The sequence below is a fragment of the Lagenorhynchus albirostris genome, chromosome 11 (genome assembly GCF_949774975.1).
Source record: "Lagenorhynchus albirostris chromosome 11, mLagAlb1.1, whole genome shotgun sequence".
Lineage (NCBI taxonomy): Eukaryota > Metazoa > Chordata > Mammalia > Artiodactyla > Delphinidae > Lagenorhynchus > Lagenorhynchus albirostris.
The window spans coordinates 3,751,477-3,778,401 of NC_083105.1; the positions used below are offsets into that span (position 1 = coordinate 3,751,477).

The 26,925-nt window shown below is 57.8% G+C and overlaps 1 protein-coding gene across 4 annotated transcripts in view; it reads left to right on the plus strand.

Annotated features, from left to right (window-relative positions):
- The window catches only part of CELSR1 (cadherin EGF LAG seven-pass G-type receptor 1), a 147,607-nt gene that overhangs the window by 43,703 nt on the left and 76,979 nt on the right, over positions 1 to 26,925 (plus strand). For all 4 annotated transcript variants that reach the window (XM_060165217.1, XM_060165216.1, XM_060165218.1 and 1 more), the window contains exon 2: positions 9,817 to 10,455. In XM_060165217.1, coding sequence (XP_060021200.1) covers positions 9,817 to 10,455 — 639 coding nt within the window. The remainder of the gene's footprint in view (positions 1 to 9,816; positions 10,456 to 26,925) is intronic.

Below are 26,925 nucleotides of genomic sequence, written 5' to 3' on the forward strand. Positions count from 1 at the left end.
GCTGCCCGGGCTCCTGGTTCTTCCCAAGAGTCTCAAGCCGGAGAATGAGTCCAGAAACCTTTGTGTTGTTTCCTAGAGCAGGGCTGTCACCTGGATGCGACTGTGTCCCCAGCAGTGTCTGGAGACGTTTGTGGTTGTGACAGCTGGGGATGGGGAGGGGTGACTAAATGGCATTGGGGCGCTGCTTGGCATCCCCTAGCGCCTGGGCCGGCCCCAAGCCTCAAGTTAGCCCCCGCCAGCCCCTGAGCGTCCACACTGCCGCCCGCGGCGGATGGGGCCCGCCCTAAAGCCAGAGCCCCTGCATCACTGCTTTTGTCCTCCGAATCCTGACACAGCCCCCGGGTCAGGCCTGATCACCGTGAGTTCCCAACAAGGAGTGTGGTGAGATCAGACTTCTGGGTTCCGTTCGGCCAACGATGCCTACGTATTGTTCAACCAGTACTTGAAATCAAACAAAAACCAGGAACGACAAAGGTCCCTGACGAAACCCTTGGTGTGATCCCATCGGAGCCGGCGGCGGCCGGTGTGTTTTCACCGCGGGCATGTGCTGGTTTCTTTCGCAGTGTTTAGTTGACGGTGTAAACAGCTGGTGGTGGCTCTAGCTCCCCCTAAGCAGTAACTCAGCGTCTTCACCATCATTGCGGGTCAGAAGGTGGCGCCCGGCTCTGAAGGCAAAGGCCATTCTGCTCCCAGCACTCGGCTGGGAGTGAGGCCTGGTACAACTTCAGCCTTCCAGAAGGTTCCATCCAGCATGGACATGACGAGCTGCTTCTCATGGAACAACTTAATGGTGTGGAATGCTGCATTAGATACTAACTTCGGCCTTGGGATACCAGCTTTATTGCATACGTGACGTTAGGAGAGCGCATTGCTGAATCAATGTTATCCTCTATCAGGCAATTTTAGAGTAAATAACAAAAGTGGGAGTGACAAGAGAAGGAAGCTTGTTTTCTCATTTCTTCATTCTCCCTTTATGTTCATTTATGTACTCATATTTTTATTTATTAATCATTGTAGTAAAATTTATATAACATCAGAGTTGCCAATTAACCGGTTTTAGGTGCACAGGTCCGTGGCGTTAAGTCTGTTCACACCGTTGTGTGACCATCACCACCGTCCGTCTCCTGGACTTGTTCATCTTGCAGAACTGAGACTCTGTCCCCATTAAACACTAACCCCCGATATCCCTCCCCCAGCCCCTGGCACCCACTGTCTGCTCTCTGTCTCTGTGATGCTGACCACTCTGTGACGCTGATCCCATCTCCGTGGGATCACACGGTCTCTGTCTTTCTGTGACCGGCTTCTATTGCTCAGCACCCTGTCCTGAGGTTCATCCGCATCGTAGCCGGTGCCAGGATCCCCCTCCTTTGTAAGGTCTCCCCAGGCCTCATGCTTCCCGAGGCCAGGCATTTCCTAATGTGTCTCGTGCGTATTTGACTCACTTGATCCTGGTGGTCTGGGATGTAGCTTCTTCTCCTCTCTCCATATCTTGGGAGAGAATAATTTCTTGTCATTGCTAGAATTTTATAATTTTGGAGGGGAGGAAGGATGCTGGGTCCATAAGCGTGCTCGGAAACAGAATAGTGTGGCAAGATCAAATCACATTTAATTTCAGTGACTGTGGATTTGAAGCTGTAGATATTTTAAAGCCTAACATCAAATTGCTCATCCTTTACCCATGCGTGGGCTTCCTGGTGCCCGTGTGTGCATTGCCTTTTTTTTTTTTTTTTTGCCTTACGCGGGCCTCTCACTGTTGTGGCCTCTCCCATTGAGGAGCACAGGCTCCAGATGTGCAGGCCCAGTGGCCATGGCCCATGGGCCCAGCAGCTCCCCGGCATGTGGGATCTTCCCAGACCGGGGCACGAACCTGTGTCCCCTGCATCGGCAGGTGGACTCTCAACCACTGCGCCACCAGGGAAGCCCGCATTGCCATTTGATTGGAGCAGTGGTGTCCCAGCTTTGGGATGACTTGAGGGGACCCTGCAGCCAGGCCTGGGCCCACGTTCAGATGGGGTTTGTTCTTTCCCTCCTGGCTCCTTACGGCCATGGCAAGTTTCTGGTTATATTTTATTTGGGCTGGTAACTAAGAATGGTAGCCACGTGGAGAGTTGATCGAGTGCTTTCCGAGTGCTTGAGGGCGCTTGCCGGCTGTTCCTGCCCAGTGTCTCGGGGGTTTTCCTGGCATCCTCGTAGGGGGTTCCCTTGCTGCTGCCCCCCTTACAGATGGGCCGAGCAGGGCTTGCTCCTAGGAGTCCCTGACCAAGTTAAGGGGGAGACTGGGCACGAGGTCAGGACTGGGGAGGGGTCGTGACATGGCCCCATCACAAAAATATACCTAACGTGTCATTTTCCTCCTTCCCGAAGATGTTTTTGGCACGGGGATCCCCTGACGTGGTGTGTCGGATCGTCTGTCGGGCGCAGCTGGGGGGCTGGGCGTTCTGCACACAGCTTACCTGAAGCTGCTGTGCGTGGGTGCGTCTGTGGCTGTGGGGACGTGGGCCCAGCCTCCCGTTTCATCCTCTTGATGTCACAGCGGCAGTAGGAGGACCCGCGCGCGTGGCCGCTGGGGACGCAGGGAGGGAGGGCGCTGGGATTCTCAGGAGGGGCAGCGGAGGCGAGGGTCCTGGACGGGACACCCCTGGCGAGGGGCATCGCCCTTCCGGCAGGGAGCCGGCGTTTGGTGTTTAAAGGAGCCACGTGTGTGCCTCAGAGCTCCTGGGATGGGCTGGGGCGTTCGTTTTCACGTGTAAACTAGATGCGTCGTGTGCAGTGAGTGACTGGTGGCGAGGCCGGGACCCCGGACGGGTGGCTTGTACGTGCTGCCTGGTCCTGAGCCCCCTGAGCTGTCTTTCTCTCTCTCTCTTTTTTTTTTTCTGGCCGCGCTGCAGGGCATGCGGGATCTTAGTTCCCCGACCAGGGATCCAACCCGCGCCCCCTGCTTTGGAAGCGCGGAGTCTTAACCACGGGACCGCCAGGGAAGTCCCCCCCGCGAGCTGTCGTGGTTGACCAGCGGGTGCCAGGTTGAGGGGACTGGCCCGGGTGCCCCCCGCAAGGCAGGTTGGGGTCCCCACTGACGCCTGGACCCCAGGCCTGGCTCCTCCTCTGAGTGGGGTGTGGATGCAAAGATAGGTCACAGCTGGAGGAGGGGGCTGGGGGAGGAGTTAGGGTGGGGGGGCTCGAGGTCACTTCAGGTGAAGGAAGAGTGGCCGAGGGACTCAGATACTGAGGTAGAGGGCATGGTGCAGCGAGCCCAGGCTCAGGGCCCTGTAGGAGGGAACGTCCCCTGAAACAGGAGTTAGGGGATGAGCTCTGTGTCGGGGAGCGTCCCCCAGGCCCAGGCTCCTGGGTGGGGGTGGGCTTTGGGGGGCTGCCTGGGGCCTGCAGGGGAGGGGCTGTGAGGACCCTGCCTCCAGCAACTTGAGGGGAGACGATGGTAGAAATGACAGGGCGAGGACATGGGTTCCAAAGGAGGAGAAACCCAAGGCGTGGGCTGTCACTGTTGGCGAGGTCCCGGCATGCGCGCGGGCAGGGAAGGAGGGACCGTAGATGCGTCGAGAGCAAGTGCATCGTCTGATTTGCCTGAGGTGCCGGTGCTTGAATGGGGCCCTCCCCTTCAGACCTGAGGCCCCTCCTCCCTGGAGCGGCCAGGATAAGCAGCGTCTTCTGAGGCCAGCGTGCCCGCCAGGCCTGACACCAGCATTTGCCCTACTGCGGCCCGAACCCCCATCACCCTGTTCCCGGGAAGGAAACCACTTCAGAGTCCCCCCGCCCCCAAGCCGGAAGGCACTCCCTGCCCCTGGTGAGGCCCGGGAGGGGGCAGGAGGGCAGCCTTTGTGTCAAACCGGCTGGACGGCAAACAGTGCCCAGCGGATGTGGCCGCAGCCGGCCTACTGCGCCGTCACGGCCTGTGGCAGCCAGGTCTGGCAGGGCGCTGGCGGTAGGAGACGGAGATGCCCCCCACCTTAGACCACGGTGCGTGTGGAGTGGGGTGACCAAGACGCTGGCGAGGGGTGCTGGTCCCTCCTGGCACCGCTTCATCTCCAACTGCTGGTGGCCCTGCCTCACCGCGTTGTCCCCAAGGCTGCAGGTGTATAACGGGTCAGAAGCCGGCCTCTTTCCATGTGGACCCTCCGAGCCAGGACCGTAGTCCTCTGGACCCTCTGCCCAACGTTGGAGGGGTCAGGCTCAGTCGGTCTGGGCCTGCCACTTGCTGTCCGAGTGACCTCGGCCGGGCCTGCTGGTCAGCTCCCTTGTGCCTTGGTGTCCTCATCTGTGCAGGACCAGCAGAGGTGTCCCTCGCGGGCTGTGACAAGGACTGGAGGGGCGGCACCGTGGAAGGTGTCGGTGCGGAGCCACTGCGGGCAGTGGTGGGGCACCGTCCGGGTCAGCGAGGTCTACACCATGGACGTTTCCCCCGCGTCCACCCCCCACTGCCCTACGCCAAGGGTCCAAGAGGCAGCAGCGTCACAGGACCTTCCCCTGCCCCCGTGGCCTTGTCTCCACCAACCCACATTCCCATCCGGGGTGGAGTAGTGTCCCCCCAAGTTCACGGCCCCCTGGAACCTCATCATAGGTGTTATTTGGAGGTTGGATCTGAGCAGATGTGACCGAGCTAAGCATTGACACCTCCTGGACTCGGGCGGATCCTGATCCAACGACCGGTGACCTTTTTAGAAGGGAATCTGGGCACAGACTCACGTGGGGAGAGGCCGCGTGACGATGAGGCAGGGACGGGAGTGAGGCATCTTCCAGCTGGGAATACCAAGGACTGCCAGCAGCCTCTGGACGCTGGGACAGAGCCATGGGACGGATTCTCCCTCCGAACCCCACGTGGAGCCGACCCTGCTGACACTTGATGTTGGACTTCTGGCCTCCAGGCTGTGAGAGGATCAGTTATGTGAGCCTCAGGCTGTGGTGCAGCCCCAGGACTGACACAGCCTCCCGCCACCGAGTGGCCAGGCCTTGCTGCTTTTTCGCATTTTGTGCTGGGAAGATGGTTGCACTCCACTGTGTGCCAATGTCCATTCCTCCGTGGACCCTGCCCTCCCCGCTGCCTCCTGGGGTCCTCCTGTCTTGCCTCTTGCAAACTTGGCTGTGTCCCCTGCCTCCTTGTGGGCCACCGGCTCCTTGGGCACTGAGACCCCCAGGGCTGAGCGGACCACACGGATGAGATTGTAGACGACGGCTGTCCTCTGACCAGAGCTGGACGCGTGGACCGGCCCCACCCTCCGTGAAGACTTGTGAAGCCCCCCTCACCTGCACCGTCGGGGGTTTTGCGGGAAGCACCTGCCGGTGGGTACCCCACAGCCCCGCTCTGCCATCTGTTCTGTCTCTTTCCCGCGGTGACTTAGGGACAATGAAGTGACTCACCGTTCCTAGGGAAAGCCGTGGAAACTGCTGGCCCGGTTTGGAGGCATTGGTTCCGGCACTGTTGTTTCCAGCCACGGACGAAGTGCGTACAGCAGAGGTTGCGGGGAGCCCTGGGTGAGCTCCGTGTTTTCCAAGATGAAAACAGCCTTTTCTAAGTGATAAACCTAATGGGTGCTCGGGCAGGAGAATAAAACGATACAAGAAAGTTTAGGGGAAGAAGCGAAAATGACCTAAATGTCAGCAACATTCCTGACCGGTACTTCTCCAAGCCGTCAGGGTCCATCAGAAACAAGGAAAGTCTGAGAAAGTCCGTCACAGCCGGAGGAGCAAGGAGACAGGACGACTCATGTCATGTGGGGCCCTGGGACAGAGAAAGGACAGTAGGTAAATCCAAGGAAGTATGAGTGGCCTACGGACTTCAGTTAATAATGTGTCCGTATCGCTTCATTCATTCTAACAAATACCCCACGCTGACGTCACAATAGTATTAATGGCAGGGGAACCTGGGTGCTGGGTAGACGGGACCGCTCTGCACTGTCTTCGCGATTTTTCTGTTAATCTAGAACTGCTCCAAAATAAAAAGGTTATTGAAAAGCAAAGTCAGCGACCCAGATAGAATCACTGTCAGCACTGAAGTTTTTGCTGTCCCTGCCGACGGCTCTCTGGATTTGTGTGCAAACATATTTTTTTGTTCCGTGTGAAAAGTGACTGACTTTTCCCTTTTAACATCACGTTGTCTGGATCTGCCCTGACACCAGCGGAGGTGAGTGTCACCTAGCGGGTTTCTCTGAGCCGAGCTACAGGGTGAGAACAGCCGTCCTTTATTTCAGCGGCTCCCTGTTGATGGGCAGTCGCATTTGTGCTCGTGGCGACTTAGAAATCCAACCCAGATGAGTTAAGCACAGAGCGTGTTCATTGTCTCCAGGACCTGGTAGTCCAGGACGGTCCATGGTCTTGAAAGAAATTAACAGTAAAATTAGCAGTAAGGTGCGTATTTTATTTTGCAGCACGTTGGACGTGAGTTAATATTTAATGCTATTTTCTGGTCATTACGTGGTTCCTTGTTCCTGGGCATTCCTCCATGCCGTGCCTTCCTGGGCTCCCTGCCCATCCCCGGGGAGGGAGTGGGCAGAAGAGCCTGGAGCATGCCCAGACGGCCTGAACTTGGAGCTTAAAATCAGCATGACCCTCGAATCTTGGACCAGAACAAATTTGTGTGTGGTTTAAGATTAAAAGGTTGTTTCTTAACAGCTGCCACCAGGAAACAAACAATATCCTATATTATTGTAATGGGCCTTCGCAAAAAAAAAAAAGAGAGAAAAGAAACACCCACAGAAAAATAGCTTAGATGGAAAAATGGAGGCTCTGATGCTGTTTGTGTCAGTGTCAGTCTTGGGGTTAAAGAGATGCCACTGGAAGAGGGACTCTCCCCTCCCTCCCTCCCTTCCCTGAATGTTTATCCAGGAGCTTCTGAGTGCCAGGGACTGTTCTAGAAGTGACGGGCACAGCAGGAAAAAGACCTACAAGTTCTTGGTCCTCATGGGTTCACTGCGGGGAGAGAGACAGATATGAACAAATAAAAAGCAGCTTGCGGCCGCTCCTGTGAGGGAGTTAAAGTGAGGATGTGGCAGAGCATGGGGTATGCGGAGGGCCCCTCTGATGAGGGACATGCAGCTGAGACCCGGGTGGCCCTGGGAGCAGCCACTGGCGACGAGGAGGGCGGTGTTCCAGGAGGAAGATGAAGTGTGCAAAGGCCCTGGGGCAGCGAGGTGTCTCTAAGACATGGGAGGGTGATGGGGACGGACCACATAGGACCATAAGATAGGGTAGGCAGTATGGGTTTTATCCTGGGTGCCTTTGGGGGCCCCGAGGGAGTGGTGTGATGTTTTAGGGGGAGTGCTGTGGCTGCAGTGTGAATAAATGTGCCCTGTTGCCTGGGTGTAGCTGGCGTGTGGGGGAGGGAAGGAGGGTGGTGCTATCTCTGAGGCTTCGTGCCGTATGGGCTGTGCCACCTTTTGCCGTAATTTCTCTTCCTCATTACTTATTCCAACCACTGGCCCTTTGCTTTGTTTGGTTTTGAATTTTATTTTATTTATTTTTTTATATAGCAGGTTCTTATTAGTTATTATTATATACATATTAGTGTATATATGTCAATCCCAGTCTCCCACTTCATCCCACCCCCCCACCCCTGCTTTCCCCGCTTGGTGTCCATACGTTTGTTCTCTGCGCCTGTGTCTCTATTTCTGCCCTGCAAACCGGTTCATCTGTACCATTTTTCTAGATTCCACATATATGCGTTAATATACGATACTTGTTTTTCTGTTTCTGACTTACTTCACTCTGTATGACAGTCTCTAGGTCCATCCACGTCTCTGCGGTTCCCAATTTCATTCCCTTTTACGGCTGAGTAACGGTCCTTTGTATGCGAGCAGCAGGTACGGTCTCAGCGTCCACCTGCTCTGCAGGAGCTGCAAGCAGAGCTGAGCCCACACCTCGCCGGCCTTTGGGTTTTACACGAGCCTTTGGGGTGCCCTCCCCACAACGAGGTCATACAAATATTATTTCCTCTTTCAGATTTGGTCCTTCCAGGGAATTCCCTGGTGGTCCAGCGGTTAGGACTCCGTACTTTCACTGCCGGGGGCCTGGGTTCAATCCCTGGTCGGGGAACTAAGATCCTGCGAGCCATGCAGCCAAAAAAAAAGAAAAAAAAGAAAAAAAAGAAAAAAAAAATATGGCTTTGCCAGGTTATTGTGAGGACCAGATGGAACAGTAATGCTCGGTGCCTGACCTGCTAGGCGATGGTCGTAATTACTGGGGGGAAGCCCGGGCCCCCCTCCACCAAGCATGTGTTCGTGGGTGTGAAACTTGACTTCCCAGGGTCTCCGTTTTTTTTTTTTTTTTTTTTTGCGGTACGCGGGCCTCTCACCGTTGTGGCCTCTCCCGCTGCGGAGCACAGGCTCCGGACGCGCAGGCTCAGCGGCCATGGCTCACGGGCCCAGCCGCTCCGCGGCATGTGGGATCTTCCCGGATCGGGGCACGAACCCGTGTCCCCTGCATCGGCAGGCGGACTCTCAACCACTGCGCCACCAGGGAAGCCCCCCAGGGTCTCAGTTTTTGTCGCCTCTCAAATGGGGTGATGCTGGTTCTCAGAATCCCTCGGAATCTCAGGTTTGCCCCTGAATGTGTTGTGACTTGAGGAGCAGTTATGCTTCTCCACTGTCTGGACAAGTTTTGTGGCGCGCGGCGTCCCCCGCCAAAAGTGGCTTATGGCTCCTGCGTCTGAGGCAAACAGTCCCAGGCGCAGAAGCTTCTGTGCTCCGCTCCCCGTTGTTCTAAGGGCTCCCTGCAAGCTTGTGCCTTGGTGGGGACTGTGCTGGGTCCAGAGTGACAAGATGGCCTCCAAGTGGTGTCACCTGAATGCATCCTCTCAGTGGTCCTGAGACTTTCCTCCAGCTTCCCGGAAGTAAGCTGGAAATAAGCCTGCCTTTCGGGCTACAGCTTCGAGAGGGGTGGGACCCGCCGGGGGCTCATGGGCTTGCCCAGACGCCTCATGGAAACTGGGGTGGGTGTGCTCATGGGGGGATCCATCAGGGCTGCAGGGACACGGATCTGAGCTGAGCCAGAAGGATGTGAACTTTGCCAGGTTTTTCTCGGGTCCCAGAGCACATTTGGGGGGCCGGGCACTGGGAGGCAGGTGAAGGCCCTCTGGGCAGCATCTATCAGGGCTGCCCTGGAGGTGATGCTGCTGCCCTGTGGCCATCGAGAGCAGAGCTCCTGTGGCGGCCCCTGGACAGCTCCTCTGGTTCTGGGCTCGGAACCTATGGTGTGCTCAACCTGGTAACCCAATACTCCACCCTTTCCAGTCCCCACGTCCTACGTGGCTCGTTCCGTGAGCAGTTCACCTGTGCTGGCTGAGATGCAGCATCCTCTCGTGTGTCTCTCTGAGGCAGCACGTGCTGTCCTGTCCTGTGTGCTGGGCGCCTGGAGATAAGTCGGTCACAGCTAAGAGCGGAGAAGCCGCCAGCATTGCACAAGACAAGGCCGTACCTGGGCTGGACCGTGCTGGACACTGTGGGGTCTGAACTGGGCTGGGGGATGGGCAGGGTCACCTAGTGTCTGGAACAGGTGCAGAGGAGGTAAAGCAGGGGCTCTGCGTCCCCACATGTCTGGAGCAAAGCGTGTGAGGCTGGGGGGCTGGATCGTGGTGGTTGTTGAGACGCCCTGATGAGCAGTTGGGGGGTTTCCACTGGGGGCTTCTGAGCTTGACGGGCGTGATGGGAGCCGAGTGTGGAAGGAGGGGAAGGGGGTCTGGGGCGTGGGGTGAAGGTGGTGGTCATGGGTGGGGCGGGGCAGGGCACGGGGCTCGGGGGTGTTGTTCCCGGTCGGGCCGGGGTGGGGACCGGGCAGGCAGGCCCCCGAGTGACGCCCCCTTGTGTCTCGCAGACGGCATCCACAGTGTGGCGGCGCTCTGCACCCTGCGGGTCGCCGTCATCACGGACGACATGCTGACCAACAGCATCACCGTGCGCCTGGAGAACATGTCGCAGGAGAAGTTCCTGTCCCCCCTGCTGGCCCGCTTCGTGGAAGGGGTGGCCACCGTGCTGTCCACCACCAAGGACGCCGTCTTCGTCTTCAACATTCAGAACGACACGGACGTCAGCGCCAACATCCTGAACGTGACCTTCTCGGCCTTGCTCCCCGGAGGCGTCCGGGACAAGTTTTTCCCATCGGAGGACCTGCAGGAGCAGATCTACCTGAACCGGACGCTGCTGACGGCCGTGTCCACCCAGCGCGTCCTGCCCTTCGACGACAACATCTGTCTGCGAGAGCCGTGCGAGAACTACATGAAGTGCGTGTCGGTGCTCAAGTTCGACAGCTCGGCCCCCTTCATCAGCTCCCCGACCGTGCTCTTCCGGCCCATCCATCCCGTCAACGGGCTGCGCTGCCGCTGCCCGCCCGGCTTCACCGGCGACTATTGCGAGACCGAGATTGACCTGTGCTACTCCAGCCCCTGCGGTGCCCACGGCCGGTGTCGCAGCCGGGAGGGCGGCTACACCTGCGAGTGTCAGGAGGACTTCACAGGTACGTGTCAGCCTTCGCGGGTCCCGGGGTGGCACAGGCGGTGGGGCGGCCCCGGGTCACCTCTGCTTCACACGAGGCCCCCAGTCCACAGGTCGGAGGGTGTCAGGTGGTTTCCTCTGTCCACTTCCCTCGGGGGCAGGGTCAAAGGATGGACCATGGGCCTGGGCGTTGGCGCCACTTGCTGAGCACAGCCCCGAGGTCTCTACTGATCCCGTGCCACTTAAGCCACCCTCTTTATAGGGACAGTAGGAGGAGGATGATAGTGCCAGAGCCACCTAAAACATCTGCATGTATGTGAAGACATGTGCTTTTTATACGTGGCTTCAAATTTAAAGCAGTTCATTACGGACTTCGAGTTTAATTGGTTACTGGAAAACAGTGTGATAACTGGGGTAGAAATTGTGAGCCGCTGATCACTTGGGTCTGGAAAGACTGTTGGTTTTTTCATGCCTCATTGTCACTGTAGAAATTACTCATCTTCTCTGCCTTGAAGATACACTTACCTCGAAACGTCCTGATTTGTCACAAAGATGAATTGCTCTAAAGGCAGCCAACGGTTGTTTTTAAAAATAAAAAACGCGCCGAGAGCAGTACAGAAACATATGCTCTTGCTTTGGTCTTCGATGGCCTGTTACATAGCAGGACGGCCCGCTTGACAAACAAGCGTACTGTGGCAAAGGGTGGCCGTCTGCCTTTTTGGAAAGTTCTCTGAGGTTGGGTGGGACCTGATTCGTCCTGGAGGTGGTTTTGAGAGTCTTCCGTGGACTGTGTCCTCGGTTGACGTGTTTGGTGTAAACACTGGAGAAATGGTTTCCGTGCGTGTGGGACGCAGCGCAACTGATGGAGCCTAGGACGGGGCTTACAGTATTAACAGGTATTCATCGGGCAGGAAGGGAGCAAGCCTGGGGTGGGAGCACAGAGAGAGGAAGGCGGCCGTGTGGTGCTTTGCATCTGAAGGGAGGAGCCCCAGCCAGAAGAGGGGGCGTTGGGCAGCCTGGGGAGATGGGTGTGCGCCCCGGCTTGCCGCTCTGAGCACCAGCCTGGTTATAATCCGCCGGCACCGCTGCGGCGAGAAAGGCTCCATCGCCTGCCTGTGTCTCTCCTCCCCTCGCCCGTCTGTGTCTGTCTGCCTGTCCATCGGTCCTGTCCAGCTCTGGAGGTCTCTTCCCCACGGTCTCTCAAGTGTTAACCCTAAATTCCTGGCCACGCTGGAGCTTGGTGCTGAGCCGGGAAGGAAGGCAAAGGCGACTCCAGCCCCCAAGCCCACGCCTGAGTCGTCAGGGGGCTCTGGTTGTGCCCAGGAGCCCTGCCACGCAGGTGGGGGTCCTCTCCCTCCTCCCCTTCCCTCTCCACGGCGTTGAGGTGGCATCTCGGCCTCTTCTGGAGGGCCTGACCAGGTGTGCAAGCCGCAGCACAGTCGGCCTCCTTCACAGCGGAGCAGCGTCCCCCGCGGGGCGGGTGTCCCTGTCCCCCTCCCTGCCACGTGGCCTGGATGGGGGAGAGCTTCTGCGGATGACTCCTGCTTCAAGTGGGGAAGCCGTAGCCCCGGGCCCCGGGACAGAGCCTGGTGCCCTCCAGGGAGTCACCAGTGAGCAGTCGTCCGCTCGCTCCAGGAGTATTAGTTGAGTGCCTGCTATATGCCTGGCCAGTGCACGCAGCGGACCTACCCCTGCCCAATCGGGTGGGCCCCCAAGGTGACCGGCCCTCTCCCTGGTGGAGACATGTGGTGGTGGGGACCTGGTGGGGGACACCCCTAAGCACCCCCAGAATCTGGTGATTTCATCTTGAAGATGGGTCTGAAGGGTGGGGTCTGCCTCGCTCGAGGACACCAGCTTGTCTCATGGCTGCAGCAGCAGTCCTGGCTTCCAGGAGTCCCGGATGTGAGCTTGGGGCTGTGTCTGGGCAGGATACGTAGAGGCCGCTGGGGACCCGTGGACCCTGGATCCCCTCCAAAGAGGCCTCAACCCATTGGGTGGAAAGGACTTCCAGAGTTCTCAAATTTTGTTTTCATCGCCAGAGTCATTTCTAGAGAAATTATGCCTGGGAATGACCCACTGTGTCATCACCACTGAAATGTCTTGATTGGCAGGGGGCTAATTTGAATGTCTTTGGTACTAAATTATCATATGTATTTCCCTCGGAGATAAGACTGATTCAGACTGATTATTTTTCCTCGGTCCCCCTTCCTCTCTTTCTTCCTTTCTTCCTTTGAAGCCCTGCTCTCTTGGTTCAGGTAATTGAACCCATTTATTCGCGGTGAAAGCCGTGCTGTCGTCGCCAGGCTTTTATTACTTGCTCCCTGGTAAGCCGAGCTCGGGCCTGGCGGGCGGGAAGCTGGAAGGGGCCCAAGGCCTCCGGAGGACCCTGGCTTCCTGTGTTGCCAGACGGGAGACGAGCTGGGTGAAGGAAGGTATCAGTTAATTTCAGGAAAAGCTCATGAATTTGATGCTGGAAAAATACCCCGACAGCTCCCCTGTGTTTCTTCAGTCCACTCTGGCCTCAGGGAAGCTCCGAGGCCCCAGGGAACATGACCCCCCCGTCCTTGCAGGGAGAAGGCATCTCCCCTTCTCACGGCTCTGCGTGGGGGCCTGGCGGGGGTCTGCAGGGGACCCCACTCTGAAGGGAGCGGGAACAGAAGGACTGGAGGCATCGCGGCGCAGCTCAGCGACTGTCCTGTGTGACAAGCACGTGCGCCGGCTTCCTTGGTCCCGGCTCCTCTGTCTTCCGGCCTGTGAACAGCATAGCTTTGGTTTTGGCTTTGCTTTTGGTTAAGCTCTCCAAGGACGTAGCCCGTTCCTCCCATCTCCCCACCCCCGCACCTGCCGTCCCTCTGTCCTTACCTACCTCAGGACCCAGCTCAGCGCTGTCCCTGCTGTCGGAAGGTTCTGGACGTTTTCCCAACTTCCTTGGACAGTGACTGTCGATCTTGGAAACTTTCTCAGTGCCTTGTTCACGCGTTGGTTGCTCTGCTCTCATTTTGGGTGTGATCCACTTATTTCCAGGACCCTCAGGACAGCAGCGACCTGCAAATAGTACTTATTGGGCACTTAACGTGCTGTACTGTTCCAGATGATGCTACACTGTTACCCCAGTCCTCCTGGCACTGTACGTCCCCATTTTATAAATGGAGAGACTGTGGTATGGGACCTTGAAGTTTCTAGCCCAGAGGTTCTCAGCGGGGGTGATTCTGCCCCCGGGGGACACATGACAGTATCCAAAGGGTTTTTGGTTGTCTCAGCTGGGGGTGGGGTGCTTGTGCCCCCCACGGAGAATGGTCCTCGTGTCTGTGGTGGAGGGAGGAGCCCTGCTCTAGACCCGGGCGGGGGTGAGTCAGGATTCGAACCCGGCGCTCTGGCCTCTGAGCTCAGGCTTGTCCGCCCCGTGGATTCCTCGAGGGCGGAATGGCCTGGTTTGCCTGTTTACTGGGTCCTTTCTCTTGCTTCCTTGACTCCACAGCGTCTATTAAAAAGCCCCTTCTGCGTGCAGGGTTCCGAATGAAGTGTGATGGGTGAGAAGGAGAGCCGTCGCTGAGCAGTGGCCCCAGGGAGAGGGTTTCACTCGCCGTCACCCTGTTACCCGAGGGGGTGGCAGGAAACTCTTCCCGCCCAGGAGGACCCTGGACTGAACCCATCCGGGGCAAGCCTCAGGATGTGATTCTGCGTCCGGGTCCTGTGGCCTCTTGAGGCGTCGTCTCCCTAATTAAAGGGTCTAATCACTCCTCGCTGACGTGGCGGAGAGCACGTGTCCACCCAGGCTCTGCTCCAGGCCCTTTCCCCGTGCCTGTCACAACCCCATGAGGCAGGGACAGTGGTCACCCATTTCAGGGACACCAAGATGCAGAGCCGGGTGGGGGGCCCCGGGGATTTCCTTCCAGAGCCTCAGGGGCCGGCCCCGCCCCACCCCACTGCCCCTTGCTCGCCTTCCAGAAACAAGCCCGGCTCCTCTCCCCGGGGCCCCGCCCCTCGAGTGCGCTTTCCCTTGTCTTCCCGAACGTCACCTCCGTGTCCCCGTTCCCCTGCCCGCCCCTCGCCCACGGCAGAGGTCGGCGGCTCGAGTCCACATCTGCTTGGTGCTGTCTGCTCCCTCCCCGCTGCGTCCAGCATCTTTGTCCGTCAGGTAGGCACGTGATAAATACCGACGCGGGACGACGGGGTCAGGGGTTAACTGGGCCATTCCTCCTCGCAGGCCTCAGAAGACGTCCTGGAGTTCTGGGATTCTGTGCTGTGCTCAGAGCAGAGCCTCTGCCGCTCCCGTGGCTGAGCTGGAGGGGATGGGGCTCCCCCTTCCGTCTGCTGTGTCCCTTCCTGTCCTGCTGGTGGGTGTGCCCACCAAGCTCCACTCGGGTCACTGCCCAGCCGTGTGCCCACGTGGCCCCGGCCCACGGCTGCCTTGGAATCCCTTCCCCTTCCTCACACACATCCTCCCAGGATGAGAGCAGCGGGCAGTGATTTATGTCACAGCCGCGTGGGCCCAGGGGTGCATTCCTGAGAAGGCGGCAGCTTTGATGTCACCGGGGAAGGAGGGCTTTCAGGGACCTCTCGGTCATCTGCGTGTCGGGGGGGGGACAGAGGGGAGGGTCCCGTTTATTCCTGAGCCTCTGTGTTTAGACCCCAGGCCGCGTGTCTGGGTTCAGAGGGTGTTTCGGCAAATACCAGCCAACAGTCCTGCCTCTGTGCATGAAACACACGGCTGTCCCTGGGCTTCGGACATCCAGGCTGCTGGACCCTGTGTCGTCAAGTTTGTGCCCCAGCTGGATTTAGCCTGGTTTTGGGATCAGAGGGTCAGGGGCCACTTAGGAGAGTCTCATTGACGCTGGGTTTGAGCTTGGTGCTAACAACCCCAGGATGGGGTGTCCCAGTTGTCCTGTGAGGGGGGCTTCTGGGACCCTGACTGTTCCCTGGGGTGACCTCAGCAGGGCTGGGGGCCCTGACTGTCCCCAGGGCCAGGATATTTTGTGTAGGTTCAAGGCCAAGAGAAACTTTTTATTTTATTTTATTTTGCTGTATGCGGGCCTCTCGCTGTTGTGGCCTCTCCCGTTGCGGAGCACAGGCTCTGGACGCGCAGGCTCAGCGGCCATGGCTCACGGGCCCAGGCGCTCCGCGGCATGTGGGATCCTCCCAGACCAGGGCACGAACTCGCGTCCCCTGCACTGCGCCACCAGGGAAGCCCCAAGAGAAACTTGTAATGTAAAAATCGAATCATCTTTTCTGCTCATGGGGAAAAATTTAAATCAATTCTTCTCTGATTCTTACTCCAGCTCTGAGTTTTATCTTGAATTCTCTCATCAGAGTAATAGTGTCTCCATCGTCCTGGGGTACACTGACCCTGCACCCCCGTATCAGACTAAAAATGCTTCGTGCGTCTGAGCCGTGCTGTCCTCCTGTGGGGTGACATTCCCATAACACAAGAGAAATGAGTTTGCTGCACTTACTGCAATTTACTGGATTAAAGCTCCACTTGGAAGAGTTCGTCGTCAAGTTGAATTTGGTCCTTAAACCGGAGAGTTAATTATCATTCAAAATGAAAATCATTACCTGGCCTATAATTAAAATCTCAAATAAAGCAGAAACAGAATCCTTTCTTAGGAAAATGTACTTTTCAAATACTCAGGATTACTCCAGGTTTCTCTCTCTTTAGCACCTCTGCCGTCTTTGACGCTGGGCTCTTTCTACCGGTTCCAGGTTGGGGATATCCAGCGTTTCTCTAGTACATTATTGTAAAGCTAGGGCATTATTGCACTTCAGGAAGACTTTGTTTTCCATTAAAATCATATACAGGGAGATTGCGGTGGGGATAAATTTAGCCAGGGATCTCCTTTCCTCTTCCATGGAATTCTTTCCCCCAAAGCTGGGGTTTTGACAAACAGAATAATTCCCCTCCTTGCGTCTGGCCTGGGTGTCCGTGCACAGCCAAACGGCCACGGGGGACAGGGAGGGGGCTAACGGCTTCTGTTAGCTTCCTGGGGCTACTGTCACAAAGGACCACACACTGGGTGGATTAAAGTAACAGAAATTGGACTCCCCTGGTGGCGCAGTGGTTAAGAATCCACCTGCCAATGCAGGGGACACGGGTTCGAGCCCTGGTCTGGGAAGATCCCACATGCCGCGGAGCAACTAAGCCCGTGTGCCACAACTACTGAGCCTGCGCTCTAGAGCCCACAAGCCACAACTACTGAGCCTGTGTGCCACAACTATTGAAGCCCGCGCACCTAGAGCCCGTGCTCCGCAACAAGAGAAGCCACCGCAATGAGAAGCCCGTGCGCTGCGATGAAGAATAGACCCCGCTCACCGCAACTAGAGAACGCCCGCGCGCAGCAACGAAGGCCCAACGCAGCCAAAAATAAAATAAATTTATTAAGATAAAAAATAACATAAATTTATTCTCTCACAGCTCTGGAGGCCTGAAGTCCAAAATCAAGGTGTCGGCGGGGACTTGCTCCCTGCAGAGGCCCAGGGGAGGGTCCTTGCTGCCTCTTCTTAGCTTCCGGTGGTCCTGGGTGGTCCTCGGCTTGTAGCTGCATGTCTTCAGTCTCTGCCTCTGTCCTCATACGGCACCCCCCGCCCCCGGTGTGTTCTGTCTCTGTGTCCAAATTTCCCTCATTTTAAAAGGACACCAGTCATTGGACTAGGGCCCCCGCTAGTCCAGTATAATCTCATGTTAACCTGATCACGTCTGCGAGAACCTATTTCCAAGTGAGATGAATTCACAAGCACCAGGGGTTAGGGATTGAACATGATTTGGCTGCTGGGAACACAGTTCCGCTGGCCTCAGGGCTTCTGGGGGTTGGTGGTGATGGCCACTGCTTGCCGACCTGCTTGTCGAGCGTCTGCTGGGACGGAGGACACTCTGACAGGCTCCTGTGGTTCGTTTTCTTTCCAGAGAGCTGAAAACAAGCGTTCCTCGTGTCCACCCAGCCAGCTTCTAGGTGGGTCAGATGAGCTGGGCGCAGGGCGTGGGTCGGTGAGGAACACAGGTATACGCTGAAATGTCTGACCACGGTGAGCAGAGTGGCCTGAGGACAGGCCACGTGCTGTTAGAACCTTCCTGGGTTGTCGTACCCGCTGTCCGAGGGGAGGCGAGGCTCCTTGGCCAGTTCCTGCCAGGAGTCTCCCCCATGCAGGCTGTGAGTATCCGGTGTGTGCGCATGTGGAGAGCAGCTGCTTCTGCAGAAAGAGCCGGAAGGCAGCTCCATGAGAGCAAGGACTGGCCTTGCCTTCTCCCCCCTCAGCTCGTGTCCTGCAGCTGCTGTGACCGAGTCCCACAGACGAGTGACTTAAGCAGCACAGAGTTATTCTCGCCGAGTTCCTTCTGGAGGCGCCGGGGGAGAATCTCTCCTTTTCCAGCTTCTAGAGGCTGCCTGCATCCCTTGGCTGGCGGCCCTTCCTCACCTCAGGCCAGCCTCTGCCTCTGTCATCACAGCTTCACTGCTGACCCTCGTCCCCCACGAGGACCCTGGCCATTACCCCGGGCCCCCAGGAGTCCAGGGTAACTTCCCTGTCTCAAGTCTCAAGATCCCTACCTGACCCACGCCTGCCAAGTCCCTTCTGTGGTGTGAGGGCACATGGCCTCAGGCCCCAGGGAGTAGGATGTGGATGTCTTCAGGGCTCCGTGTTCTCCCACCGGCGCCCAGCACCCCCTTGACGCTCAGTATTTGCGGAGGGAGGAGTAAGCGAGGCCTTTGCCATCGGCACTGGGGTCCATCCCCGCTGTTCCTTGGAGGCACCACGTGGACCAAGGGCCACCAGGAGTTACTGGGAGTCCAGTTTGAGCCCTTGACCCGTGAGGGGCCACCCCCGACTTCCCCAGGGAGAGTGGTCTCCGCTCACGCTGTTGCCCGTCGCCCCCTCCTGAGCCCTTTCCCTGATGTGGACAGACAGATGTCTCTTGTCGTGCTCCCAGTGCCTGCAGGGCTGGGGTAACGGGGTGAGACTTCTCTGCTGGGGTCGCCGGGCGCAGCTGGAGGAGGGAGTGGGTGTCAGCCAGGGCAACGCGGCTGTCCTGAGTCCAAGCGGCGAATAAAGAACGCGCGCTCTTCTCTGGGTGTTCATCTGTCCCGGGAGCGTCCTTCCTCCCAGCACCACGCGGGAAGGGGAATTTGAACCATCGGGGGCCGAGCCGCTGTTGTGCAGGGATGATTAAGGTTTTAGTTAGCGTTCCGGCTGAGTTTGGACACGTCGCCATTTCAGAGTTGGCACGGTTTCCCTACTAGCTGATAAAGCGCTGGGGACGCCCCTTTCCAGCCTCGCTGCCCACAGCTGCGAGTTTACTTTCCACCGACAGGTTCTTCCCATGGTCAGCAGGGACCCTCAGCCCGGCCTCCAGGCTTCCATCTTCCCTGGGGTGCAGGGCGTCTCCCACCCCACCCACACAAGCCCACCCTCTCCAGGAGACCTCCCCAGGCCCTCCCGTGCCCCGACCCTCAGAGGGCTGCATGTCATTAGAACTAAATCATAGTCCTGTGTCTGAGATGCTATCCTGGAGCTGGTTCTTGGGACGTTGCAGGACAGATGCCCTGGCCCCGGGGTTTCTGGGTGACCTCTTCCAAAGCCGGGGCCTCCCTGGATGAGGCAGTTTCCAGGCTGTGCACCGCCCCCCATCCCATGGTCTCTGGAGAGAGGCCTGCAGAGGCCCACAAGGGCACAAGGAGGGCCCTGGACAGCCTCCCCGTCGGGCCCCAGGACAGAGTGAGCCTCCCTCCCAGCAGGCCCCTGGGGGATGTTGGCTGGGGCCCAGGCTGCCCCGGGGTGGGACCCTCCACCATTCTGGGACCCCAGATGTCTCCTGAGCTGCCACCAGCTGTATCCTCCTGAGCCCACATCCTTGGCTGGGAAGGACCCTGCCTTTGCTTTCAGGGGCTCAGGAGCCAAGATGGGGTTCTGGACGCGCAGGCCCTGGGGGTCAGCTCGGTGGGCTCCCCCCTGGCCACCAGGTGCACCTTTGCCCCAGGCACCCCACGTGCCAGTGTCCGGCCCCCTGGGGGGCCTCCCCCACTGGCTTTGGCAGCCAAGATTTTGGGGTCCACCTGTGTGTTCATTTGATGCCTCCTGGGTCCTTAGCTGCGGCCCACTGGGCACCACAAAGACCTGGGGGACAGAGGGGGCTTTCTCTTCCACGGCTCCGGCTCCGCTGAGGCTTACGGAGTCGCTGAAAGGTGTTAGGGGCGCTGCTTCCTTAGGGGACTGTCCCCAGGAAGAGATTTCTGCTGAGTCTGTCCGGTTTCCGTGGTGTGTTTGGGATTTGTCGTGGTTTCCTGTGGCTGCCGGAATAGAAGGCTGTAGGCTGGGTGGCTTCACGCAGCAGAAATTCATCCTCTCACGGTTCCAGAGGTCAGAATTCCGAAATCAAGGTGTGGGCGGGGCCACGCTCCCCCCGAAGGCTCTGGGGACACCAGGGGCGGGTCCCTTTGTCTCGTCCAGCCGTGGTGCCCTCGGGCTCCCCGGGCTTGTGTCTCCGTCCTCACATGGTCTGTAAACTGCAGCTGCCCCTCTTTCGTAAGGATTCGCGTGATTGCAGAGGGCCCACCCGGCTAATAAGGAGGGTCTCGGTCCAAGATCCTTAATTTAATCACGTCTTTTGCCACATGGGGTGATAGTCACAGGTTCCGGGAATTAGGATGTGGACGTATCTTTTTTTTTTTTTTTTGCGGTACCCGGGCCTCTCACTGTTGTGGCCTCTCCCGTCGTGGAGCACAGGCTCCGGACGCGCAGGCTCAGTGGCCATGGCTCACGGGCCCAGCCGCTCCGCGGCATGTGGCATCTTCCCGGACCGGGGCACGAACGCGTGTCCCCTGCATCGGCAGGTGGACTCTCAACCACTGCGCCACCAGGGAAGCCCTGGACGTATCTTTTAGGAGCCACCGTTTAGCTGACTTCAGGGTTGGCTATTTTCTGTTCCCCCCACCCCTCAATGGACATGAGGAGAGGGGGGTAGGGAGAGCACCCCCTTTCTGAAAGGAGGGGGTCCCCAAGTATGGCTGCGGGCTGGGCTGGGCTGGGTCGGGCCGGGTCGGACCGGGCCGTGTACCTGCACCAGGAGTTTGGAAAGCACTGCGATTTTTCAGGTTCGCCGGGTTTCAACCTCTCAGGTGTGTAGGTAACTTTTGAGTTACAGCCAGGAGCCGTGGAGAAGCTGGAATCATTTTTTTTGGCGCTGGAATGCATTTTTAATTTATATTTTAAAAAGATGGGTGTGTCAGGGTTCTGGGAATTTGCTTCAAAGACAGTAGTGAAGTCACCCCGAAGCCCCAGCCTGGGGCAGGCCTGCCATGGTCTGGGCTTCCGGCCTCCCCTCCCCGTGGTGTGGGCAGGTGTCTGGCCTCTGAGGGGCCCTTCCTGGCAGCCTTGCCCCATAGGGGAGGGGGCTCCAGGGCCAGGAGGTGAGGCAGTTCAACAACCTTGAAACTCAGAGGCGGAGGGCGAGAGGCTTGAAGGCGGCTGGGGGCGGGGAGAGGGCCAGTGCGGGGCTTGGGGTGGGCAGATGGGGCCTCCAGGCTCAAGAAGCCAGTTCAGAGCAGGGGGCCGTGTGACAGCCCCACGTGCCAGGTGCTCAGCTCAAGGGCTTCACAGAATTAGCCGATCTCACCTTGACCCCGGCCTCCTAGGGGCTAGGCTAGCCCCGGGGCCAGAGACAGAAATCCTGCCTTCAGGGAGGGTTTCCAGCCTGGGAAACGGAGTCCGTGGTCGGAAGCCTGCTCTGGACACCTCTGCGGGGTGGGGGGGTTAGGTGGGAGGGTGTGCCTAGGCCGTGGGTAGGTGGATGGAAGGGTGGACGGACCGATTGTTTTCAGTGTTTAAACTTTCCAGAGACCCTGTCCTTGTCTCCGTGCTCCTGAAGCTTCCAACACAAGCTGTGCGGGTGCATCACTGCCTCCGGAGGAGAGTCTAGTTTTTCTAGTTCAAAGCCCTGAGCTATCGCTTAGGACCAGAAGGCAATTGTCTCTTTATTTATCGCAAAACTGAAGCCATAAAAACCTCTACGCTCCCTTCCCTTCCCGGGGCCCAGCCCTGGCCCCCCTCCAGGGCCGAGGGCTTCGGCCTGGCTGCGCTCCCCTCCGCTGGCCCCCACCCCGGCATCTTCTGAAGAGCCTCTTGGCAGGACCCACGTTCACACCGTCATCTCCCGCTTCCCGCCCTGCCCCTCCTCCCCCAGACCTGCCGTGACTGTCCCACACACGTGCGCACACACCCCACGCCACATATACACGCCACACACAGACACATCACACACCACACACACACACATCACATGTACACGCCACACAGACATACATCACATAACACACACACACACGCACACACTCCTGTGCCTTTTACCTTCCCCCTGCCAGGCCCTGCTCCCCACAGGTCTGTCTACAGCGAGGGGTGTTTGGCTGTCCCCCGCTCCTTCACAGACCTGACCAGGTGCGCACCCGTCACCCAGCATCCGGCCCAGCCCCCGATATCCCTGTGCTTCTGCTGGGGCCCTTTCTGGGGCCGAGCCGTCTCCACCGCCATGGACCCTCCTGCACAGCCCAGCTCAGAGGCTCCCCAACTGAGGCACTGTTTTTCCTCCGTTTCCCTTACATTTAAGGAATATCTTTTTTGGTTACAAACAAAAAATGGTATTCTTATACCCTGTGCCGGGTGTCAGTTTCCGGTCTGTAAGATGGGGGCGTGTGAGAGTTCCCACACCAGGGGCTGTGAGGCCTCCTCCGCCCCTGTAACCCTGCAGACGAGCCCTCGTTTAAGCTCTGTGAAGCTGGTGCTTCTCTAGGGCACTTAACGCTCCCCACCCGAGGGTCTGTGGCTTTGGCACTACGGGCTGGGGTTCCCGGGTGGCCAGTGTTGCCCTCCCACCCCCAGCCCCAAGCCTGGGTGGGACAGGCATCCAGTGACCGGGACGTGGCGGCTAGAGGGGCCTCGGCTCCTGGGAGCTCCTGTTCTGCAGCTACGAATGCCTTCTTATGCGGCGGGGGTCCTTTCCCAGCTTTCCGTGCGGGGTTCTGCATTTCCAGCCGTGACCAGGAGGCCAGGCCTCAGGTCCTCCTCGGCAGGGGGTTGCGGTGCTACATGAATTATTGAGCAAGGCTCTTAGCTTGCTCGGGTGAACCTCATCCTCGGTGGGCGGGCGAGGCTGGCAGTCATAATGGGTTGGGGGTGCACAAGAGGAGGATGGGGGAACTCTCCCCAGGTTTTGAATGGCTCAGAGCAAGCATCTGACTCTAAGCAGGATACTGGGATGCTTGGAAGAAATTTTGGAAGCCCAATTTTACTTTGAGGATTCTTAGAAGAGGAAAGGTGAAGTTAAATCTTGTTAAGTAAGCATATCTGAGAACATTTATTGCATTAAAATAGTGTTTCATGTAAGAGCTGTATATTAAAAAAAAGATATAGGGCTCACTAAATTTGGTCCTAATTATTTGCCTAAAGTTAAGATGATTTTAAGAATTAAAAACTATCCTATCACATCTCGTCACAACTCTGAGTTCTGATGCCAGGTTGGCTATGATGTCCCATGGAAATGGGACAGTTCTGCAAATCAGGGCTTTCCCCCGAGGGCTGGCCGTCGGGATCTGCCAGCACAGCCCCGAGGAGAAGATACAGTTAAAGAAACGTGTAAGTGGATTACTGTGCAGTTTAGCTGGAGTGGCTGCCATGGAAAGCACCCTGCTAAGGCGCGCACGGGGGCCTGGGATTGGTCTGAACGAAGGTCCTGGAACCCAGAGACGAGACCCTTTCCGGGGGACCCAGTTCATCTGAAACCTGCATACTCAAGAGTCCTCACTGCCTTTTATTAAAAAAAAGCGTGTTTATCTGTAGAATTAATTCTTCATTCATTAGATCATCCAATTCCCAACGCTGTTTGAATCAAACCTGTGAACGATGCAGGTTTTATAATTCTGTACAGGATTCATCATTGGCTTGGAAGGGGGGAAATCCTGGCACTTTAAGACTCCATCTCTCAAGCACTCGTCGAGTACCTGCTACGTGCCGGGCGTTTGTCAGGCACCCTCTGTGTGCTGGATATTCTTAGACTTGACCCCCAGACAGACCCTGCCCCTGCCCCTACCCCAGAGCCTGGGGAGACAGAGGCTGGGGAACAGTCGCACAGCAGGTGTCACCCTGGAGCTGGGGTGGGCGCTCTCTGGAGAGGGGAGATTCTGGGCCATCAGGGTCTGTCCTGGGCGCCCTGGCCCTGGTCAGGTGGGCGGGTGAAGCCTCCCGAGGGGATGCAGGGTGCCTGAGATGAAGCTGCATCCGGGCACAGGGCAGCCACCTGCAGAGCCCAGCAGAGAGGATGCCAGGCACAGAGAAGGGGGTCACCAGGGGGTGATCCTTGACAGTGGTGAATATGCATGAGTGTTTACCTGGGGGGCCGTCTCCATTAGCCTATTGAATCCCCCAACCTCCCTTCAAAGAGGGAGACCGTGTGGCCGGCGTGAGAGGCGGTGCGCGTGGCGCAGACGGGGCTGGCGTGTGGCCGAGGGCCGGGCTCCAGGGTGGGAGGGTCTTTACGGAGCAGCGGGATTGCAAGCCTCTGTGGAGAACAGGCAGATGTGTGAGGTGATGAGCAGCTGGCGTGGGTCCAGGGGCCCGAGAGATGGTCACTGTCCGTGGTTGTGCAGATCGGGGTTGGTGTCGACTGGGGTGCAGGTGGCAGTGGAGGCGAGTGACACGGACCCTGGGGGATGGCACTGGTGGGGACAAGGGAGGAGGGGAGGGGATGGCTCCGGGGCTCCTGGGCCCCTCTCTGGGCAGCTGCAGGACCCTCCCCAGGTGGGGGACCCGGAGAACAAGCTTGGTAAGGGAAGACAGGTTTGAAGCCTGGGTTTGCGGAGGAGAGAATAAGGGCAGAAGGGGTTGGATGGCTGCGTGTGGGCCCCAGAGGAGGGGCCTGAGGCATGGCTGCGGAGGTGGGGAGCTGGCCCTGGCCCACCTCCCCTTACTGGCCTGGTGGGAGAGGCCGGGAGGAGCGTTCCCAGAGGGCAGAGAAACCAGAGCCCGGTGAGTGTCTTGGAAGCTGGGGAATGCAGCCCCACAGGGTTAGCTGCTGCTTCACCTCGGGACTCCGTGTTTGCAGAGGCCAGCGTTTACTATGATTGTAGCTCTAGGACAGGCGTGGAGGGCCGCTGGAGTGGCCAGAACCTCAGAATGTGACCTCCTTTGGACATAGCGTCTTTCCAGATGTAATTAGTAAGGCTCTCGATGAATAGTAAAATCATCCTGGATTTAGGGTCCACCCTGAATCCAGTGACGGGCGTCCTTATAAGAGAAAGGGGGGGGAGATTCGAGACCCAGGGAAGACGGCCATGTGATGACAGAGGCAGAGATGGACGATGAAGCCACAGCCCAGGGAACACGGGGAGCCCCATCAGCTGGGGGGGCAGGAAGGGTCCTGCCCTGGAGCCTGCGGAGGGAGTACGGCCCTGCCCACACCTTCATCCTGGACTTTCAATCCCCAGAGCTATGAGAGAACACAGTTCTGTTCTTGTAAAGCCGCCAGATTGGTTGTACTTGTTACAGCAGTCCCAGGAAACGAATACTACAACGACCTCTTGGAAATGAAACTGTATCTTTTGTGCTTAAAACAAACAACTTCACGGAGACGTAGCTCTATTTGCAGCTGATTTGAAATTGCGCGATTGGTTAAGTAGAGGAGCAGAATAATCCCACACGTCATCACGCCCTTTCCACGGGACAGCGGATGCTTTAAGGCAGCCGCCTGAGCTGCAGCATGGCTGTGGGTAGCACGGGTCCTGCTCTGTCGTCCTCCTGTTCACAGGGGCGGCCTGAGGAACGAGGCTTCCCTGCAGCCGCTGAAAACCACACATGAGCAGAAATACCGTGAGCAAAGTCAAATTCAGGTCCTCGGGAATTGAATGAAGGGTGCTGTGTGTGTGTGTGTGTGTGTGTGTGTGTGTGTGTGTGTGTGTGCACGCGCTCGGGGCCTGCCTTCTCTGGGCCTCGGTAGAAGGTGGCCCTCGAGAGGGCATCGTAGGAGTCCTCAGATGCTTCGGTAGAGGTGGAGGAGTTGAGACTTCCAGTCAACACGAGGGCAGAGCTTGGGAGCTGCTGTGGCCGCACTGGTGGCGTGGGCTGTGCTTTCATCCTGGTGGTGACATTGACCACCTGGGCCGAGCCCAGATGGGCAGGATCCTGGAACACCACAGGCAGAGCACCGTGGGAAGGGGCCGTGCCAGGCCCCCATTTGTTTGCCGTCACGGTTTGCGGAGCACGGCCCACCCCGTCCTCTCACGGCGGCTTTATTATTTCAGAATGCCCTTGACCTGCCAAGTTGGGACTTGGAAGGCAAACACTCCCAGACGTCACATGTATTTTAAAAGTAGAGATTAAAGAATTTGCAGTGTATGAAGAACAAATACACTTTCAGCTAAGCATTTAAAATTAATGACTAGAATTTAAGGAGGCTGCAGGCTGCCCACCTGGAGAAGATGCCAGGAGCGGGGATTAGCGTGAGGGTGTGTGTGAGAGGGTGTGAATGTGGGTGTGTGTGTCTGTGCAGGTATGTACGTGTGTGGCTGAGGGTGTGTGTGAGGGTGTGAATGCATTTATGGGTGTGAATGCGTGTGAAGACGAGAGTGTGTGTGAGGGTGTATGTGCGAAGATGTGTCAGCAGCGTGTGACTGGGTGTGAGGGCACAGGTGTGTGTACACGAGTGTGTGTGAGGTTATGTGTGCACATGCGTGGGCACATGCACTGGGCCGAGCCCAGTGTTGTGGGGCCGGGAGGGCACCCTGCTAACCCGGGAGCGGGCGGGGGGCAGTGGGGGGGAGATCAGACGGTTTCCATTGCTGGTGGAGCTGAGAGGAGGGTCTACAGCCGGGTGGGCCACCGTCCTTTTCCTTCTGAGCAGCGTGTGAATCCTCTGCTCACAAGGTTCCTTGGGGGCAGCCCCTGCTAGGGGAGACCAGGTGGGTGACCTGGCTGGGCTTTCTGGCCTCTCCCTCCCTGCCCTGCCTGATGGGGAGGAGGGGGACGAAAAAGAACCCACCTGACACTGTCTGGCCCTGGGGTGGGCTTTGCCCTGGGTCCCCGGCCTGGTGGCCCCTGCACGGTTCTGTAGTTCAGTAGAGGTCAGTGGTTGCGACACTCCTCCCTGTTTTTGAGGGACTCAGACCGGGTTATCTTTGCTTAGCAAGTTGTGCCTTCTTGGGTGTTGCAACCTGGAAAGGAAGACACTCGGGAGAAGTAGAGGAAGTTCAGATTTGCTTCTGATGCTTGTTATGCTAATTACAGATCAGTTTCACCTGTTCCTCAAAAGGAAGCTCGTTCTGAAGCCTCCCTTGGAAGGTTGAAAGGATTTTCTTACACCAGTCAATTATCGAGCTCTCTAAAATCTGCACACTGGCAAACAGACCCTGAGGCTCGAGATCTGCCTTCTCGGGACCCACGCCGTGGGCAGGGGCAGGGGCAGGGGTGGGGGGCACCCAGGGCTGCGCAGAGGAGAGGTTGGGCTGCAATGCAGTGGCAG